The 18,957-nt window shown below is 36.4% G+C and overlaps 1 protein-coding gene across 6 annotated transcripts in view; it reads left to right on the top strand.

Moving 5' to 3' along the window:
- The window catches only part of raph1b (Ras association (RalGDS/AF-6) and pleckstrin homology domains 1b), a 65,213-nt gene that overhangs the window by 34,202 nt on the left and 12,054 nt on the right, over positions 1-18,957 (top strand). For 2 of the 6 annotated variants that reach the window (XM_058748591.1, XM_058748506.1), the window contains 6 exons: positions 3,527-3,651; positions 4,535-4,637; positions 6,735-7,318; positions 11,545-11,631; positions 11,978-12,052; positions 16,763-16,840. In XM_058748591.1, coding sequence (XP_058604574.1) covers positions 3,532-3,651; positions 4,535-4,637; positions 6,735-7,318; positions 11,545-11,631; positions 11,978-12,052; positions 16,763-16,840 — 1,047 coding nt within the window. In that variant the 5' untranslated portion in view covers positions 3,527-3,531. The remainder of the gene's footprint in view (positions 1-3,526; positions 3,652-4,534; positions 4,638-6,734; positions 7,319-11,544; positions 11,632-11,977; positions 12,053-16,762; positions 16,841-18,957) is intronic. The other 4 variants (XM_058748432.1, XM_058748748.1, XM_058748668.1 and 1 more) reach the window with 4 other exon arrangements.

The following is an 18,957-nucleotide window of genomic DNA, read 5'->3' as shown; positions in this document are numbered from 1 at the left end:
TGTAAAACAGTGTCAGTGATGCTTGGTTACTGCTTTTTTTTTTTGTTCACTGCTGACAGCAGGCCATAACCTTGACGATAAGTAGAGCAGTAGCCATTTTGCATTGTTCCACCCTGTCACATTCACAACATGCCAACAGACACTTGTTTATTCATATATTATAAAGCTTTAAATGGCACAGTTCAGTTAATTAGCACATACAGATATACTTTGTTTAATAGAAGTCTCTTTGAAAATATCACAAAATATAAAAGGCATTCATTTCATAGAATAAAGCACAGATTTTTAGATTGTGTGTAGTGGCAGATGAAATATGAAGGATGAATTTGTCTACATTTTGTACTTCACCATTTTGTGTGTGAGAGAGAGTTTAGCAGAGCTTAGTCTAAACCAGCAGCTGTTAAGCAACAGGGTGCCAAGATAACACACCTCTCTAATTTCCCTCTGCTCTCTATCTCCACCGATTTATTTTATTTTTTTTTCCATTTTCAGCTGTTCCATAATTTTGCAAAATCTCCTTTTGTCCAATACTCTCCCCTCTCATTCCCCCTCGCTCTTTTTATTTATCCTCTTTGTACTTGACTGATTATGCAGAACCATGGCCGTTTGCAGTAGAGTGACTGAAGGCGTCATTAGCATCCTGCTGTTCAGAAAGCAGTGAGACAGAGCACGGGGTTAGAATGATATATTTGCAAGACTCGGTCTACTGAATTAAGCACCTTGTTGAACTGAACCACCTCTGATTTGTATATTGTCACTGGACTTGCATATGCAAAGACTGGAAGATACAGCTCACCCAGGGGGGTCTGAAACCATCTTATAATAGTAATGGTTAAAACATTCAGTTTGTTGTCTCTAGCCGACCAGTGATCCGTTAGAGGGCTGTATTGTAAGAAAACAAAGGCACCAGGACTCTCCTAACCCAAACACAGATTCTGAAGAGACTCTCACAGTGATAGTACATGAGGTTGGTACAATATTTATGCAGTTAAGCTAATCTCAAGAACATCTGGAGAACCAAACACATGGTCTTTTTACTCAATGTCTAAGTGCTGTAACTACCCATAATATTTAATTAGCTGTTAGAAATGCATTACAGCTTAAATGATTATTTTTTATAGAAATTAATACTTTTTTTTTATCAAGGATGCATTAAATTGATCAAAAGTAACAGGAAATAAATTTAGAATGTTACAAAATATTTTTAAATATATTCAGAATGTTCTTTTGAACTTTCTATTCATCAAAGAATCAAGAAAGAAATCTCAGTTTCCACAGAAATATGAAGCAGCACTGTTTTCGACATTGATAATAAGGAATGTATCTAAAGCAGCAAACCGGCATATTAAATCGGCATTTCTGAAGGATCACGTGACACTGAAGACTGGAGTGATGGTAGCTTTGCCTCACAGAATACATTTACTTAATTTATTTTAAATTGTAATAATATTTCACAATATTACTGTTTTTACTGTATTTTTGAACAAATAAATAAGCCTTGGTGAGCAGAAGAGACTTCTTTCAAAAACATTTAAAAAGTTACAGCCTACTGGTCCCAAACATTTGCAAAGTGCTGTTTATTTTGACTTTGCTATAGATTAGTGCACGTATTCCTGGAATATGTGATTCTAATTTCTGATCAAAATATTTTCCATGTATGTAAAAAAATTACTGTGAATTTAAAGACTGTAAAAATGCTACCGTAAAAACCTGTTAAATGGTTAACGGTAAGTTCCCCGACTATACGGTGAAAAACTGTATTGGACATTACATGTAATTTTACAGTAGTATACCCTTTTTGGAAGTGGAAAAAGAATGTATTATTTACAGTGAATAACCGTATAATGCAAACCGTAAAATGCATTACTTTTTCAAATTTGATGATTTTTTTGTTGTTGTTGTTGAAATAACTTTCTTAGTTTTTTGTTATCAGTTGTGTACATTAGGGTTGTATGTTACATCTAATGTTGTTAAATTATTGTTTATTGCATTATTTTCAGCCTATAGTGCACAACACAATGAAATTGCCACAACAAAACACACAGGATTAATTTTGTGGTGTGCTAATTTCGTTGTGTTGCAGCTTGTTTCTGTTGTTTATTTAGTTGTGTTGCAGCTTGTTTCCGTTGTGTTGCGCAAATTTTATTGTGTTGCAGCTTGTTTCCGTCATGTTTTGCTAATTTCGTTGTGTTGCAGCTTGTTTCTGTTGTTTATTTAGTTGTTGCGGCTTGTTTCCGTTGTGTTGCGCAAATTTTATTGTGTTGCAGCTTGTTTCCGTCATGTTTTGCTAATTTCGTTGTGTTGCAGCTTGTTTCTGTTGTTTATTTAGTTGTGTTGCGGCTTGTTTCCGTTGTGTTGCGCAAATTTTATTGTGTTGCAGCTTGTTTCCGTCATATTGTGCTAATTTCGTTGTGTTGCAGCTTGTTTCTGTTTTGTTGTGGAGATTTTGTTGTGTTGTGCACTACTGGGCCACCATAGGTTTTTTTCTACTGATAGTGAAAGTGAATCTGGCTGTCATTAACATGTCTCTATGCATAGTTTGTGACTCATCTAGTAGTTGTTCACCAAAGTTCATGTTTTGTTTCATTCACCCAACCCTGACTCAGCATGAAAAGCCTAATACATGCTTACACACATGCTGACTCGAGTGTTTTACTCGAGTTGTGGCTGAGCGCAGCTACGTTAGTGTCCACGAGAGGGCGACCACCGCCTTACACCCTCAAATCTCCAATCTAATGAGGTCATTACTAACACACCCAACATTCGTGTGATTACAGCGTTTCCAATTTCTCATCTAAAATATGATTACATTGCATTGAAACATTAATATTGATCTCAAAGTTGTGTTTTGTTTATCTGTGTGCTTGATGCAGTGCATTTTGAGTAACAAGTATAATACTTATAAGTAACCTAGGAGTGCTTTGATTAATGTTGATACATTAGTCAGTAATGAGCAATACTGAACAGTAATGAGCAAGAAACACAGTAGAAGATACAGCAGGGTTTACCATGGTAATGATGGGGGTGAAAACTGATAGTAGGAGATCTAGAGAAGGTTGCTATAGCAACTATGCCAGTCTTTGAGACAGAGCTGAGGTTGCCATAACAACCACATCACACCCTCTCAGAAGGCAACCTTGAAATAATGACTTACTTTACACAGAGATGAACACTGGAGGTGTCTGACAGAAAATGCATAAAGATAATGAAGAAAAAAAGGTTTTTGTTTTTCTTAAATATGCTAGACTGACAGATGTTGTCCTTTTGGGATTGCAGTGTCAAATGCAGGTCGGAAGGTGTCACATCACAACTCTCATTTAAAAGAAAGATTCAAGGGTCCGCGATGATGTGAGATAAGGAGAGAGAAATAAATATCATATACTGGGTTACGAAAGTGGAAATCAATCAACATGACAACCTGTGATGTACATCGTCCTTCAAATGAATCAACACCTAATTGCGGCTGTCTGTTGTTGACTGTATCATGTACTGAGGTGGTGTGGGTGTGTTTTTGTGTGTGTTACAGCAGATATGGAGCAGGTGTCAGATGATGAGTTGGACCATGCTGCTGAAGAAGACAGCGATAAGGAGGACCAGGATCTGGACAAGATGTTTGGTGCCTGGTTGGGAGAACTGGACAAACTCACACAGGTGACACTTACACTCAGTCACTCAGTGATGAATTACATCTTGAATATGATGTATTATCTAAACTTTGGGGACTTTTCTCAGCAAATATTGATATTGAATAATGTAATTAATTCCATTTTAGTGATGCATGAAATTTTACCATCCGAGTTGTGATTATGCTTGGCGATTATTTACATTTTTTTTAGTATCAGTATAGGTCAGTATTGTATATTTAACTGTACATGTTCATTTTCTCTATTTTCATATCAGATTACCTTTTCATCATCTAAAGCAGTGGTTCTCAACCAGGCGACTAGTGTCATTTTATGTATAAGAATTTTTATGTATTTATTTATTTTATTTTTACTGGAAACTGTCCTCAGGAAACTGAATTTAAAAATTTTATTTTAAAAGTGATTTTAAAATATTTCTAGACCTACAAATGTCATGTAAATTAAAGGAATAGTTCACCCAAAAATTTTAATTGTCATCATTTACTCACCTTCATGTTGTTCCAAACCTGTATAAGTTTCTTTGTTGAATCAAAAAGTTTGAGAACCACTGATCTAATGTCATTAATATATAGGCCTACATTTTAATAGTACATTATAATGTGACGCCTGAATTCCCTTGTAGCATTTAAAATCATGATTATTCTTTTTAAATTTGTTATTTAATTTATGTAGTCAAAATAGTATAACATTTTAATATCGGCTGTTTATCAGTTAGAGGCTATAACATGAAAATTAGAATTTAGTATTCTATTACTATTTTTAATTAATTGACAGATCTAATTTAGATACCTCATTTTATTATTGTATTGATGTGTTGTATTGATGATTATGTTTATGATTTGTCTGTCACGTCTTACCTGATCACCTTCCCCTGTCTCTCTGTAATGTAGAGTTTGGATGATGGGCGTCCTGAGAAAGTGCAGAAAGCTCCTCTCAGACAGGAAACAAACCTTGCCAATTTCTCCTACCGTTTCTCTATGTACAACATCAACGGTTAGACTACACCCAGACACACACCACCTCTGATTACTCAGCATTCATTATCACTCAAAATCCCACTCAAAACGCCTTCATATGCATCTGATATGGTGGTGTTGCGGCATGCTGCAGTTTTCATGGATTATCATTAAACCACCTGCATAACAGCAGAATGCTTGTAATTATAGTTTAGCATGCACAAACACTGCAGTTGAAAAGTTTCAGGTCATTTATGTTTTTGAAAGAAGTCTCTTTTGCTCACCAAGGCTGCATTTATTTGACCAGAAACACAGTACAAACAGTAATAATGTGAAATATTATTCAAATTTAAAATAACTTTTCTATTGTAATATATTTTACAATTTAAGTTATTCCTGTTATGCAAAGCTGAAAAAAAAAAAAATTCAGCAGCTATTACTCCAGTCTTCAGTGTCACATGATCCTTCAGAAATCATTCTAATTCTAATTCTCATTGTGGAAAAACAGTTTAGAAGAACAGCATTTATTTGAAATCTTTTTAACAATAAATACTATCACTTTTAATCAATTTAATGCATCTTTGCTGATTTAAAGTGTTAATTAACACAAACTTTTGAAAGGTAGCATACTTGAATTACAACCCGAATTCCAGAAATGTTGGGACGTATTTTATTCACAATAGAACATTTAAAATGTTTAAACTGAGAAATTGTAAAATTTTATGCACAAAATGAGCTCATTTCAAATTTGAAAATAGTTGGGACGGGGTTGTGTTTACCATGGTGTGGCATCTCCTCTTCTTTTCAAAACAGTTTGAAGACGTCTGGGCGTCGAGGTTATGAGTTTCTGGAGTTTTGGTGTTGGAATTTGGTCCCATTCTTGCCTGATATAGGTTTCCAGCTGCTGAAGAGTTCGTGGTCGTCTTTGACGTATTTTTTGTTTAATGATGCGCCAAATGTTTTCTATAGGTGAAAGATCTGGACTGCAGGCAGGCCAATTGAGCACCCGGACTCTTCTGCTAGAAAGCCATGCTGTTGTAATAACTGCAGTATGTGGTTTTGCATTGTCCTGCTGAAATACACGTCGTCTGGAGGGGAGCATATGTTGCTCTAAAACCTTTATATACCTTTCAGCATTCATAGTGCCTTCCAAAACATGCAAGCTGCCCATACCGTATGCACTTATGCACCTCCATACCATCAGAGATGCTGGCTTTTGAACTGAACGCTGATAACATGCTGGAAGGTCTCCCTCCTCTTTAGCTCAGAGGACACGGTGTCCGTGATTTCCAACAAGAATGTCAAATTTGGATTCGTTTGACCATAGAACACTTTTCCACTTTGAAACAGTCCATTTTAAATGAGGCTTGGCCCACAGGACACAACAGCGCTTCTGGACCATGTTCACATATGGCTCCCCTTTTGCATGATAGAGCTTTAGTTGGCATCTGCAGATGGCATGGCGAATTGTTTACAGTCAGTGGTTTCTGGAAGTATTCCTGGGCCCATTTAGTAATTTCAATGACAGAATCATGCCGATGAGTGATGCAGTGTCGTCTGAGGGCCCGAAGACCACAAAGGTCTTCGGCCTTGTCCCTTACGCACAGAGATTTCTCCAGTTTCTCTGAATCTTTTGATGATGTTATGCACTGTAGATGATGAGATTTGCAAAGCCTTTGCAATTTGACATTGAGGAACGTTGTTTTTAAAGTTTTCCACAATCTTTTTACGCATTCTTTCACAGATTGGAGAGCCTCTGCCCATCTTTACTTCTGAGAGACTCTGCCTCTCTAAGACATCCCTTTTATAGCTAATCATGTTACAGATCTGATGTCAGTTAACTTAATTAGTTGCTAGATGTTCTCTCAGCTGAATCTGTTCAAAATTTCTTGCTTTTTCAGCCCTTTTTTGAGACCTGTAGCAGGCATCAAATTTGAGATGAGCTCATTTAGTGGATAAAAGTGTAAAATTTCTCTGTTTAAACATTTGTTATGTTCTATTGTGAATAAAATATTGGCTCATGTGATTTTGAAAGTCTTTTAGTTTTCATTTTATTCAAATTTAAAAAACGTCCCAACATTTCCGGAATTCGTGTTGTAATTAAATGAATTAAAATTGTTCTCTCTCTATGTAGAAGCCATTAACCAAGGCGAGACAGTGGATTTGGACGCCCTCATGGCCGACCTGTGTTCAATAGAACAAGAGCTCAGCACTATCGGCAAACCCATGAGCAAGACCTCAGATGGCAAATCTAGACAGAGACCCACAGGCCGCTCGGCCAGCACCAAACACACCGGAGGGGGCAGCAGCGGAGGAAGCACCAGCAGCAGCACCAGAGCTTCTCCCGCCTCCACCGTACGTGGTGGCAGCAGTCAGTCACGGCCCCTGGCCTCCAACTTCTCCCTGGATGATATCACCGCTCAGCTAGAAAAGGCGTCCCTGAGCATGGACGAGGCGGCAAGGCAGACTTCTGAATCTTCCTCATCATCTTCCTCCTCATATTCATCTGCAACTCTCTCTCACCCGCCTACTAACACACATCATCGCCGCACAGGATCGGTTGGGACGGTCAGTGACCAGGAAGTGCGCTCCATCGGTCATTCGTCCAGGTCAAGTGTCAACTCTGCCTCTGCGTCCAGCATGGATTCACTGGACATTAGAGGGCAGGAAACTGAGGCGCAGTCACAGAATCAGAACCAAAGCCAGACTAGCACAGAGGTAACACAAACACACACTCAAACTTAATATTAAATCTTTTTTTCACATTTGAATTATTTCATAGCTGGCGCTTAGATTTTAGACTTTAAGAAGAACTGGATGGTAACCATGACATGACTGGTCCATAGAGGTCCAGAGGTTTATTAGGCATAAGAGACCATGCTTCTCTTTTCACTGTGAGAACCTCTGAGAGAATTTTCAGCAGAGTGAGACATAGCAGAGAGAAAACTCAAAGCAGATGTGAGGGGCTCAAATCTAAAGCACAACACCAGAAAATAAATATCCACAAAAGAAAAGGATAGAGCAACATTGTCAGTCAGCACAGGGATAATGGTCTCAATCAGGCCAGCTTTCTTTAGTTGGGTATTCCAAGTATAAAGTCATCATGAATTGTCTTTCACAACCCATTTTTCATTGTCTTTTCATCTTTTAAAAAAAATCTGTTAAAGGTGCATTCAGTACTTGCTAATTAAATTTTTATTTATTCTAATTTAATTTTACCCATTAATAAATAAATATTGTTGAAAAGTCATCTGAATGGGGTTCACTTACATGAGAAGATTGTACTCAGTAGTTTTCTATAAAAAGTAGGGGTGTAATGGTACACAAATATGACGGTTCGGTACGTACCTCTGTTTTTACATCACGGTACGGTATGGTCTTTTTGGTACAGCAGGAGGAAAAAAACTAAACATAAAATTGCTTTTTTATTAAACGGTGGTTTACTGAACAAATTCCTCTTTCTTTCTTTAAATAAATTAAATTATAATTAAATTTTTCCTAGGGATAAAAATCTACCTCAGTTTATGCTCTAAACTATAGTGAGCCCTTTTACATTACTATAAGGTTACAAATAACAGAGCCCAAATTTAAATTTAATTACTATTTATTTTTTAAAAAAAAACTCAACTTAACTTAAAAAATTGAATGCAAACATATAAATTGCACATAATGCAGTTTTTAAATTAATTTCGAAATGATATAAGCATTTACACAGTAGCTGTCAACTTGTTTCATAACAGGTTTATTTAAACATATATTAAATAATTAAGACATCTCTAACAGGTAAGGTAAACTATAATTAGTATATATTCTAATATTTCGCAAAATGCTCTTCTCTAGACTTCATTTCTCTAGTGAACGAGCTGTGGACACTGATGACATGCCTGAGGTAAATTTAAATACTTTTGTTTAGAAGCTGTTTTATTGAAACACTGATTGAGGTATTACGTGAGGCATGAGATGTTCATACATGTTTATTTCACATTAAAACTAGTGGTAAAGAGGAAGGGATGATCACGCTCACTCGCGCGCCGCACTGCCGTTTAAACTGAGGCGTTTATACAGCGATCACATTAAAGAGCACCAAAACGGCCATTTATTGTTTCAGTTTCCTGAAAAAAAAATGTACATAATTTGAAAGATTAATATATTGTTACTTTTGATCAGAAACAAAGTCTAAACTGAAAGTTTCCAATGAAGTTCCACCTATGCGGTGGTTAAAACAATGCTGTATTTGTTGGGGACACATGCGTACCGAACCAAAAGACCAAAAATGTTCGGTAGGAATATGTGTACCATTACACCCCTAATAAAAAGTGGTTTAATTGATGCTGGTCACCCCAATAACCCCAGTAACTTAACCGCTTATTAATATTAAAAAATATGCATATAAAAACAGCAGAAAAACAAGTTAATACATTTTTATTAAAGTTTACAAAGAGTAACATTTTTTTCTCTTGTAATATGCGATATGTCAGATGACTCATTAAAAATAAGTCCATGAAGAGAGCATTGCAGTAAATAGGGTCAATTTTTGATTTCATGTTGACTTTAATACTTTATCATATCAGTTGGTCAGGGTCATTATTTAAGAGTTACTTGATATGGATGTTTGTGTGTATATGTGGGTGTTAAAGAGAAGACATTTCTAAATTTAAAATTATTTTCCCGTCTGTGTAACTTCATAATTAGCCTTAGTCATAATTCTGTTTTAAATAAATGTCTTAGTCATTCTAATTACTACCAAAAAACAAAAGAGTCACTGACATTTTAAAAAGTTTATCCTGTTATTCACTAAACAATTTAGAACAAAGAGGGTCTCGACTCTCTTTACTTGGACAGTCAACATTCCCTCTGACCCAAACACACACACAGTTTTATTCATAGCAGTTGTTTGTTCTTTTGTTAAGGGCAAAGTCTGTATTGTGGTTTTGGGAAATGTGATGATCGAGGTTTCACTGAATTCACCATTGAATCATTAAAGCTGAGTCATCTCTTGGCTACCCACATACTTTTCACACACACTTATTTACAACCAAGTTCTCACAAGCACACACTCCGCTTTTATAGTTCTTCAGTCCTGTTGTCAGAACCTGGGAAGACAATAAAACAGAAGTGCAATAAGTGCAATAAAACAGTGCTACTACGCCACTCTTTTAACCACAGCGTTGCTCATCTACACCAGGATGTACAGACCCGAGCACTTCTCTCAGCTAAAAATACATACTGTGGTTTCAGATGTAAACTAGCGCTGTTTCACAGATGGAACAACATGATAGGATTTCATGTGTGAGGGAGAGTGTGTGCACAAATCTTGCTGTCGTAATCTTGCATGGCATTATTATGTGACGTGTAGAGACACAGAGAGTGTGCTGTCTATGGTCAGTGTAAACAGTACATTGTGACAATAACACCTGCTTTGCTATATGGCTATGCTACTCTAACTTATTTGAATGCATGGTGTGTTGGTTTTGGTAACATCTTGTAACTGTATGCTTACACTAAAAATGTCCTATAGGAGCAACAGATGGCATAGCTTCTATAATGTCATCTATATTAATATGAAACAACGGTTTTCAGCCACTGCTCTGTGGACCCAGGGGCTCCATGAAGGTACTGCAGGGACGATATACAGTATAAAACACATAGAGATTGTCGAAACATTTATATAATGTTTTAATGAAAGTTGTTTTTAAAATAATACTGACCTTTTTTATTTATATGGAGCATGGATCCACTGGTCTGTAAAGCTTGAAAACCCTTGTCATGTTCAATAAAAGTAAAATTCTATGAGAATATCTGAAAATAATTCTGCAAATGGAATTCTATCTGGCAAGGCAAGAGTAAATGTTAAATACAGGCTGTTTCTAAAATATAGCCAAAGACTTGCATTATTGGTGTCAAATGTGCTAGACTAATATGATGAAATTGCTTACAAACTTTCTGTGCAAAGTCAAACTTCACATAAATCCAGTAACTTTTTGTGCAAGGATACCATAGAAGGGGCAAGACGTGACTATCTGCAAAGTATTGTTTACATGAAGCAAACTCACACCCACAGGACTTGCACTGTTAATGCCTAACTAGAAGTTCATCCACCTAGAACTATAGGCCCACTACTAAAATTACCATTTTGAAAACTTTACAGCTAGTACAAGCCCTTTAAAGGGATAGTTCACCGAAAAACGAAAACTGTCATCATTTACTCACCCCCATGTTCTTCCAAACCCATTGGACTTTTGTTCATCTTCAGAACATGAATGAAGAGATTTTTAATATTCTGTCGTCATTTAGTGAGGTTTGTTCTCATATATCAAGCAAGTACGGTTGGGCTTCTGTTTACTGTGTTTGATGTGCTCTGTGTATGTGCACTGATCAATGTTTATACGTCAATAAAAGACTGTTCATCATATAAAGCAGTCATGGTTCCTCAGAAGAACTGGAACCACTCTATTCATATGGATTACTTTACAATGTCTTTATAAACTTTTTGAAGATTCAAATGTTGATTGCATGGACTTTCAGTGGATGAAACAAAATGATAGAATATTAATAATATCATTTGTGTTTTGAAGATGAATCTAAATCGTATGGGTTTAGAAAGATATGAGGGTGAGAAAATAATGACTCTTTCATTTACGGATGAACTATCCCTTTAAGAAAAAATGCAACATGCCCGATAGACTTCCATTGTACTTGTAATACTGTAAACTGAGCGACAAGTCAAAATTACTTTCTGTGCTAATCGATAGTATCTGTGGCATACTGTCGATTAGAAGGAAATTAGATTTTGTTAAACCAGAACATGTTTTACAACAAGAGTGGCAGCATATATTGACCCTTGCTTGTGCATGCCTTGTTTTGCATTGTCTGCTGCATGATTGTGTTTATATTTGCACCTTTTCTGTATGTGATGTCACTGCCTCCCCCACCCCTTTTGCCAGCATGTCTCACTGCGAAGGGCCAATGGTAAAGCTACCAGACGGCATCTTGACTTCACCTCACAGGCGGGGGAGGTGGATCAAAGTACTGTAAGTGTGTTTGTGGGCGACAGGGGATATGTGTACACAGTATGTTCATTCTCAAAATACTGGCTCTTATAATAGCTGTGATAATTCACATCATCATTTTGGTATCAGGAGAGATTTATTCCCAGAAAGTGATCTGTATACGATAATTTGTATACGAAACAGTTCTTTTATATATATATTTTTTTCCATTCACATAATGCCACCTCTTTCTGATTTTGAATAATCAGGCAATGCTTCCACACTTTCTATGCTTTACCACGATCAAGTATGTATTTCTATCATTTTTGGAATCACTGTAATCATTACACTGATTAATCTCTGTTTGTCTTTTCCCTGCACCCTAAAGCACTCGTATCTGGACAGGGAGACCTCTCTGATTCTGAAAAACATTGCAGGAAAACCCTCTCACCTGCTGACCAAGGTGACGCCTCCTTTCGCTTGCTTCTTTTCTTTTCTTTTCTTTTTCTCTGCATGTTTTTGGTTTATTTTGGTTCTCCACAGAAAGCCTTTTAACCTCAGTCTTCTTGCCAGACTTGACACGTTGCTCCACCCACACTGCCTTCTTACATTTTTAAAGTGCTATATCTCCTATTTTCTCTTTGCTGCCATCTTCATATATGCAGTTTTGCCATGCCATTTAAAGATAAAATCAGATTATCCAGCCTAAAGTGTCTATAACTGTTTTCAACCTACAGCACCTCTCTCTGAAGAGAAAGCAATGATTATGTATTATTTCTTTTATTTTATTATTAATTTACAAGTCAGGTTTTCCAGTTCATATTGGTCAGTTAGCATTCTCAGATTGTAGGTTAGACAGGTGTTTTTTTTTTTTTTTTTTTTTATCTGTAGTTTACATAGAGATGAAGTAGTATGTTTAGGAATTTGTGTTTTTCATTACAAATGTAAAGAACATAATTTTGGTCCTTTTTTTTGTTTTGTTTTTTAATTGTATCTTAAATACAACAGTGATTTTTTTTTTTTTTTAGTATATAAAACAGGTTTGTAAAGAGGTGCTGGGTTTTGTGAGCTGCATTATCAAAGTTATTTCTGGTTCCCTGAAGAAATGGCTGTTCATCACTTATTTCATTTTAGGACCATTTCATTTAATGAACTATATAAAACTGAAACCAATTGACCTATTCTTATGTTTTTGTGCGTGTGTGTGTGTGCGTGTGTGTGTGTGTGTGTGAAAGTGGTGTTTGTTTTACAAAGTAGAGTAGTAACACTAGTGAATCTCTTTGGTCTAAAACTAATAAATATATTTGGTCACAGGCAGTTTGACTCAAGGTGATAAACAGTATTATTTTAGGTATAGTTTCACCAAAAATAAAAATATTAATTACTCGACGTTTTTTTCCAAATTTGTAAGACACTTTTCTGCAGAGCACAAAAGATAGGTTGATAACCACACAGTTTTATATATGATTTCCATTGTAGAGTACAAAAAACAAAAAAAACAACGAAGAAAATCATACAGGTTTGGAACGACATGAGATGTAAATAATTATGGAATTTTCATTTTTGAGTGAACTACGCCTATAATAATGCTGTTAGCCATGCAGCATAGATAGCCATGCATTTGTTTTCCAATAAGCATTAATTAGCTTAAAACAAAAGGCTCTATATTGAATAACTTCTTGATTTTAATTTATTCCTGAGAAGAGCTATTATTATGCATGTGATTTGTAATTCCCATGTTGTCATACCAGCAAAGCGTTTTTTGCAGGTGCAGGGCATTGTGGGTAAGGGTGCTTTTGTCTTGTGGAGTTAAATAATAAGCATCTAAATCTGACGCCACTTTGATTTTTCAAGGTCGTGTGAGCTTTTGTTAAACCTTGAAGCTGCTACGGCTAAATTGATACGGTTTATTATTTTCTCAAGTTCATTGTGCTGCATTACAACATTATCTCCAGTTGTTGTTATAGTGTAGTAAGTTTTTGAATGGAAGTTTTACATGTACGTGAAGATTTTACAGAAATAGCTATTTTGAATTAAATTTAAAATTAGACGTTTTTGCTGCATCCCCATTCACTTTAATGAGAGCATCCACTTGAACTGGTGCGGTGCCTTTGCGAAAGTATTCATACCCCTTTTCATACAACATTTTGTTGCTGCCTTATGTTAAACTGCTTTAAATTACTTTTTTTTTTCCACATCAATCTACACTCCAAACACCATATTAACAAAGCAAAAACAGAATTGTCACAACTTCTTAAATTTATTAAGAATATAAAAACTGAAATAAGTACATTGCATAAGTATTCATACTCTTAACTAAATATTTAGCTGAAGCACCTTTACAGTCTCAAGCCTTTTTTGTTTGATGTGACCAGCTTTGTTCATCAGCATTTGTTAATTATCTGCCGTTCTTCTTCTCACCTCTCAAGCTCTATCAGGTTGGATGGGGGCAGACGCACATTTTCAGGTTTCTCCAGAAATATTTGATTGGGTTCAAGCCCAGGATGGGGCTGGGCCACTCAAGGACATTCACAGACTTGTCTATAAGCCGCTCTTTCTGTGTGCTTAGGGTCACTGTCCTGTTGGAAGGACTGGGTTTTCATTAAGGCTATCTCAATATTTTGGTGCATTGAGCATTTCTTCTACTCTGAGTCTCTCACTCCTTGCCACATCACCTTAAAGCCCATATCGGTGGAGTGTTGCAATGATGTTTGTCCTTCTGTAGATTTCTCCCATATCCACATATGATCATGGAGCTCAACTAGAGTGACCATCAGGTTCTTGCTCACCACACTAACCAAAGCCCTTCTCCATCAATTGCTCAGTTTGGCCGGGAGGCCAGCCCTAGGAAGAGTCCTGGTTGTTTCAAACTTCTTCCATTAAAGGTAACGGAGACTACATTCTTCTGTGAACATTCAATGAAGCAGAATTTGTTTCTGAACTTTTAACCAGATGTGTAGCTTGACGCAAACCTGTTTCTGAGCTCTACAGGCAGTTCTTTTGACCTCAGGGCTTGGTTTTTGCTCTGATATGCATTATCAGCTGTTAGACCTTTTAAGACGTGTGTGCCTTTCCAAATCATACCCAATCAATGGAATTTGCCACAGATTATCTTCACTCAGTGTAGTAACATCTACAAGCAATATAAATGCTCCTGATCTAAATTTCAACTGTTCCAGATAAGGGTATGAATACTTCTGCAATGGAATCATTTAAGTTTTTTTTTTATTATTTATTTATTTTTATAATGCTTTACCATTATGGTGTATGGAGTGTAGATTGATGTGGGGGGAAAAAAAAGTAATTTAAAGCATTTTAACATAAGGCAGCAACATAAAACATTTTAAAAAATGAAGGGGTATGAATAGTTTCGCAAGGCACTGTACTTGAAGTTTGTGCAAAATGTCTTGTTATATTCCAACATGTTTTGAAAATGTTTCTAGAATTTCTAGTGACCTAGAAATAGTGCAGACTATTTCATATTTCTTAATTTTATGCAATAATGTTTCTTTGTTTGAATTTCAGAATCCTAAAGATTTTTCTTTATTACTGTTTAAATTTGATTTCCAATCACGTTGTCATTTCTAAGGAGTTTGTGTGTTTTAATTGTTTAGGAATTTGTCTTTTATTTTCGTTAAATAAAGCAGAGTCAGCTAAGTTTTATTTATTTGTCCTGACATTAGACAAAGTCATTATCCATTTACACAAACTGAGGAGTAGATGTTCTTGAAATCCCACTCTGATTTCCTCATGATTTCATCAGACCTCTCAAACAGTGTATAGATGGGTTCATTGCAGGCTGCTGAGACACAGACTCTGCTCAAACACAGACCGAGAGAAAACCAGAAAAAGGAAAAAAGACTTCAAAGGGAATTTAATGCTTTTTATCGAAGCCTCTGCCTCGGCTGTTTGCAGAACTCTCCCATTCTCTTTCTCTCCACATCATAAATATGCATCTGCCATAGTGAGCCGAGAGAGAGAAACTGTCCTTTCATATCACATATACCACACTTTTTTCCTTCCTTCCTCTTCATTCTATGCTTTTTATTGCATATTCTTTGTATATTGAGATCTTTATTTCTCTATCTCTGATTTTGTATTCCTTAATCTACCAATAACCTACCCATCCCGTTATAATAATAGTTGACTTAACAAAGGGTCACTTAAAATCATAGTCCTTACAAACCCGGGGGGCTTCTTTAAATTAATGTGTAAAACAATAAATACAAGGCTTAGATATCATTCATCCCCACGGTACCCCCCAAAAGGGAGGTGTTTTCCCACAACCACAGAAAAAAGATCAGAGAACAATATCATCTACTTTTGGCCTCGGCTTTATTGGCCAGTGGAAAGAGGGTCAAAGAAACGAACCTCATTGATTGGCTGCTGAGAAGTATATGTACTTTCCGATTGGAGAAGGGGTAAGAGAGGGTCTCTAATAGCTGATGGCGGCTTGGTCTGCTGGTGAGGGGGATTAAACCCTGTGATTGGGCACGCTACCAGAGACATGCAGCTGTTTCACAGAGAGGGAGAGAGACAGTGAAGAAAGGGGGAGGTCTCAATCCCTCCCAATGTTGAGGAGTAGAGTTGTGTGTAAGGTACTCTGGGTGTAAAGATACTTGAGTGGAAGCGTTTTCATCTGTGTGTCGCGGCCAATGCACATTTCGGCTTCACGCTCCTTCAGATTGATCTTAGACTTATTTCTCGGATTATTTGAATGATTTTCTTCGGAGGCCATTTCTGCAGCTGCTCTGAAACTTCAGCTGGAAGTACCTGTCAGGCCTTGACATAGCTGGCGTTTGTGATGAGAACATTCATTTATTGGATTTCTGAAACAATTGAGCTGGTACAAATCTGTGCATCTCTTAAAATTTGTATTGAATGAATGAACAGCCATTTCTCTGAGGAGCTGTTAACATGAGCGGTGGTTCAGGAGTGATCGTGTAACTGCCTTTTGTGTTGCTGGCTGATCAGACTTTGCAAGGGTTTAGGGATTGCATTAAAAGGTCAGAATGGATGTGATGACTGCATGTTGGAGAGGGCAGGTAAGTGTAAAACAGAAATCCACCTGTCTGATTTCGTACCTCAGTAATGGATGACACTACTATCAGACTGTTGGTGGAATACTATGCGAGTGTGTTTCTTTGTTAATATGTCATTGTATCATTCACAGGAAGAACAGGCTGCCAAAGCGAAGGCTGAGAAAATCCGTGTGGCGCTAGAGAAAATTAAAGAAGCCCAGGTTAAAAAGGTGAGTCAAAGCCCCTGTGAATCTCTGATCTGAAGGGTCAGTAAACCTCCTCTTTCACTGCATGATGTAGCCCTTCACACGCTCTAGCTAGAGAATTCAGAATGAATGCACAGCAGAAAATAGGTCACTCATGTGTCTGTGAGTCTCTGTCTGGTTAGAAGGGAAGATGCACAAACAAAATGTCGGTGAGGCTTTTGCTTCAAATTACTTGTTAAAACATTTCCATTGTGTTATTTCTGTTCAAACTGGTCTAATGTTTGCGTTCATTTTTGAGAGATGATCTATACTATTACACTATTCATCTGAAAAGGACTGTCAAGATAGATGCCACCAGGCACATACTAATACCAAGTGAATGAATTAGACACAGGACAGTGATTGGGCCTCTGTAGCTGAGACAGATGACTGTTTCCATTCATTGTGTGTTTAGAGAAAACTGACAGCATTGAACAGCAATGGTGCAGTGAAACTGATACGGAATGATACTGCGTCAAATGCACTTTAAATAATACAATTAAAAAAAAAACAGAATTTAATAATATACAGTGGACCCAAAATCTGAGACCCCTTTGAAAATGAAAAGCTGATGAAAAAAAATGAGATTTTTAAAAAATATATATTTAAAAACAAAAAAAAAAAAAAAAAAAAACTAACAGAGGTCACATTGAAAAAAGCTAATTTATGACATTGACCATGTTAACTCAATAAAAGGTCAGAATTTCTTCCATTTTAAAAAACCCAAGACTATATTCATATCATTCTGGATAACAGTGATCGTCAGGTTTTGCACTTATGACAGCTCAACTTTTCATTCAAATAGCTGATGATATAATTTGTATATTGAAATGAAAATATGAATTAAACTTTTTGCAAGTGGTCTCAGATCTTTGGACCCTATTGTGTATCCTTGTGTAGGAAAAAAAACTGCATGTAGTGAATTTTAAAAGATTTTGCAGACTGAAGCAAAGTTTTAAAATACATGTCACACTCAGTTTAGTCAAAACGTAAGTCGCAGTGATTTGGCTTGAAATGAGTGATTGTTCTGTCAAAATAAGCCTTTCCTGCATTTATCAGTGTGTCAGTTTGTTACGTTTCTAAGTTTGTACTCAATAGTTTCATTAAATTGAAATATTATTGCACAGTGTGATAGATTGTTTGTGCTGAGGTCAAAGAATGAAGCAGGCAAGATCTGTCATATAGTGCGTGTTTGTAGGAGCATATGTGTGTGAGGAAAGAGAGCATAAATTAGCAGCGTGTTTTCTGCTGAGACCAGGCTTGGAAAAGTGCCACATGCTTCCTAATGTTCTGATGGCTTTCAGGACCCCTGGCAGGGCTTTCTGTTAATGTGCCTATGCAACACTTTCTCTATCCCTTCTCTTCATTCCTCACTCTCAAGAAGAAAGAAAATGGGGTGTGAAATAGAGAGGGATGAAAGCCAGTTGTCATTCCTGTTCCCAATTAGTCTTTATTAAAGCCACATTTCTGAAGATCCACATCATATTCCAGTTCAGTCGATATAAATCTTTGAGCAAAGTCAAACATTCCAATTTGAACAACATATTTGTAACACACTGTACTAATTATTGTTTTTTTCCTTCTATATAATATCCAAACAAGTGTACAAGCTTTAGATGCATGCCATGATTTTCTTGAATTCGTTACAGCCATTTATTTGATTCTAAATAAAACATTTAAATTTGTCAAAACTGGTTAAAAGACAGCACCAAAGTAAACCATGATGTTAGTATGTATTTCATTTTATGAGACTTGTGTAGTCACCAAAAAACAACAAATCAAAACATTTCTGAACTACGTTATATCCAGGATCGAAAATGAACTTCGGTCACACTTCATTTTAAGGTCCAATTCTCGCCATTAACAAACCATTAACTGTGACTTTGCTTTAATAAACTTCTAAATTTGCTGCTTATTAATAGTTAGCAAGGCAGTTGTTAAGTTTAGGTACTGGGTGGGGTTAGGGATGTAGAATAAGGTCATGCAAAATATGTGCTTTATAGGTGCTAATAAACAGCCAATATTTTAATTGTCATGCTAATAAGCAACTAGTTAATAGTGAGAATTGGTCCCTATAGTGTTACCAGAAGTTCTATTAGCCA

Source organism: Onychostoma macrolepis, chromosome 01, assembly GCF_012432095.1.
Source record: "Onychostoma macrolepis isolate SWU-2019 chromosome 01, ASM1243209v1, whole genome shotgun sequence".
NCBI lineage: Eukaryota > Metazoa > Chordata > Actinopteri > Cypriniformes > Cyprinidae > Onychostoma > Onychostoma macrolepis.
This window is presented reverse-complemented; position numbering and strand designations above follow the sequence as displayed.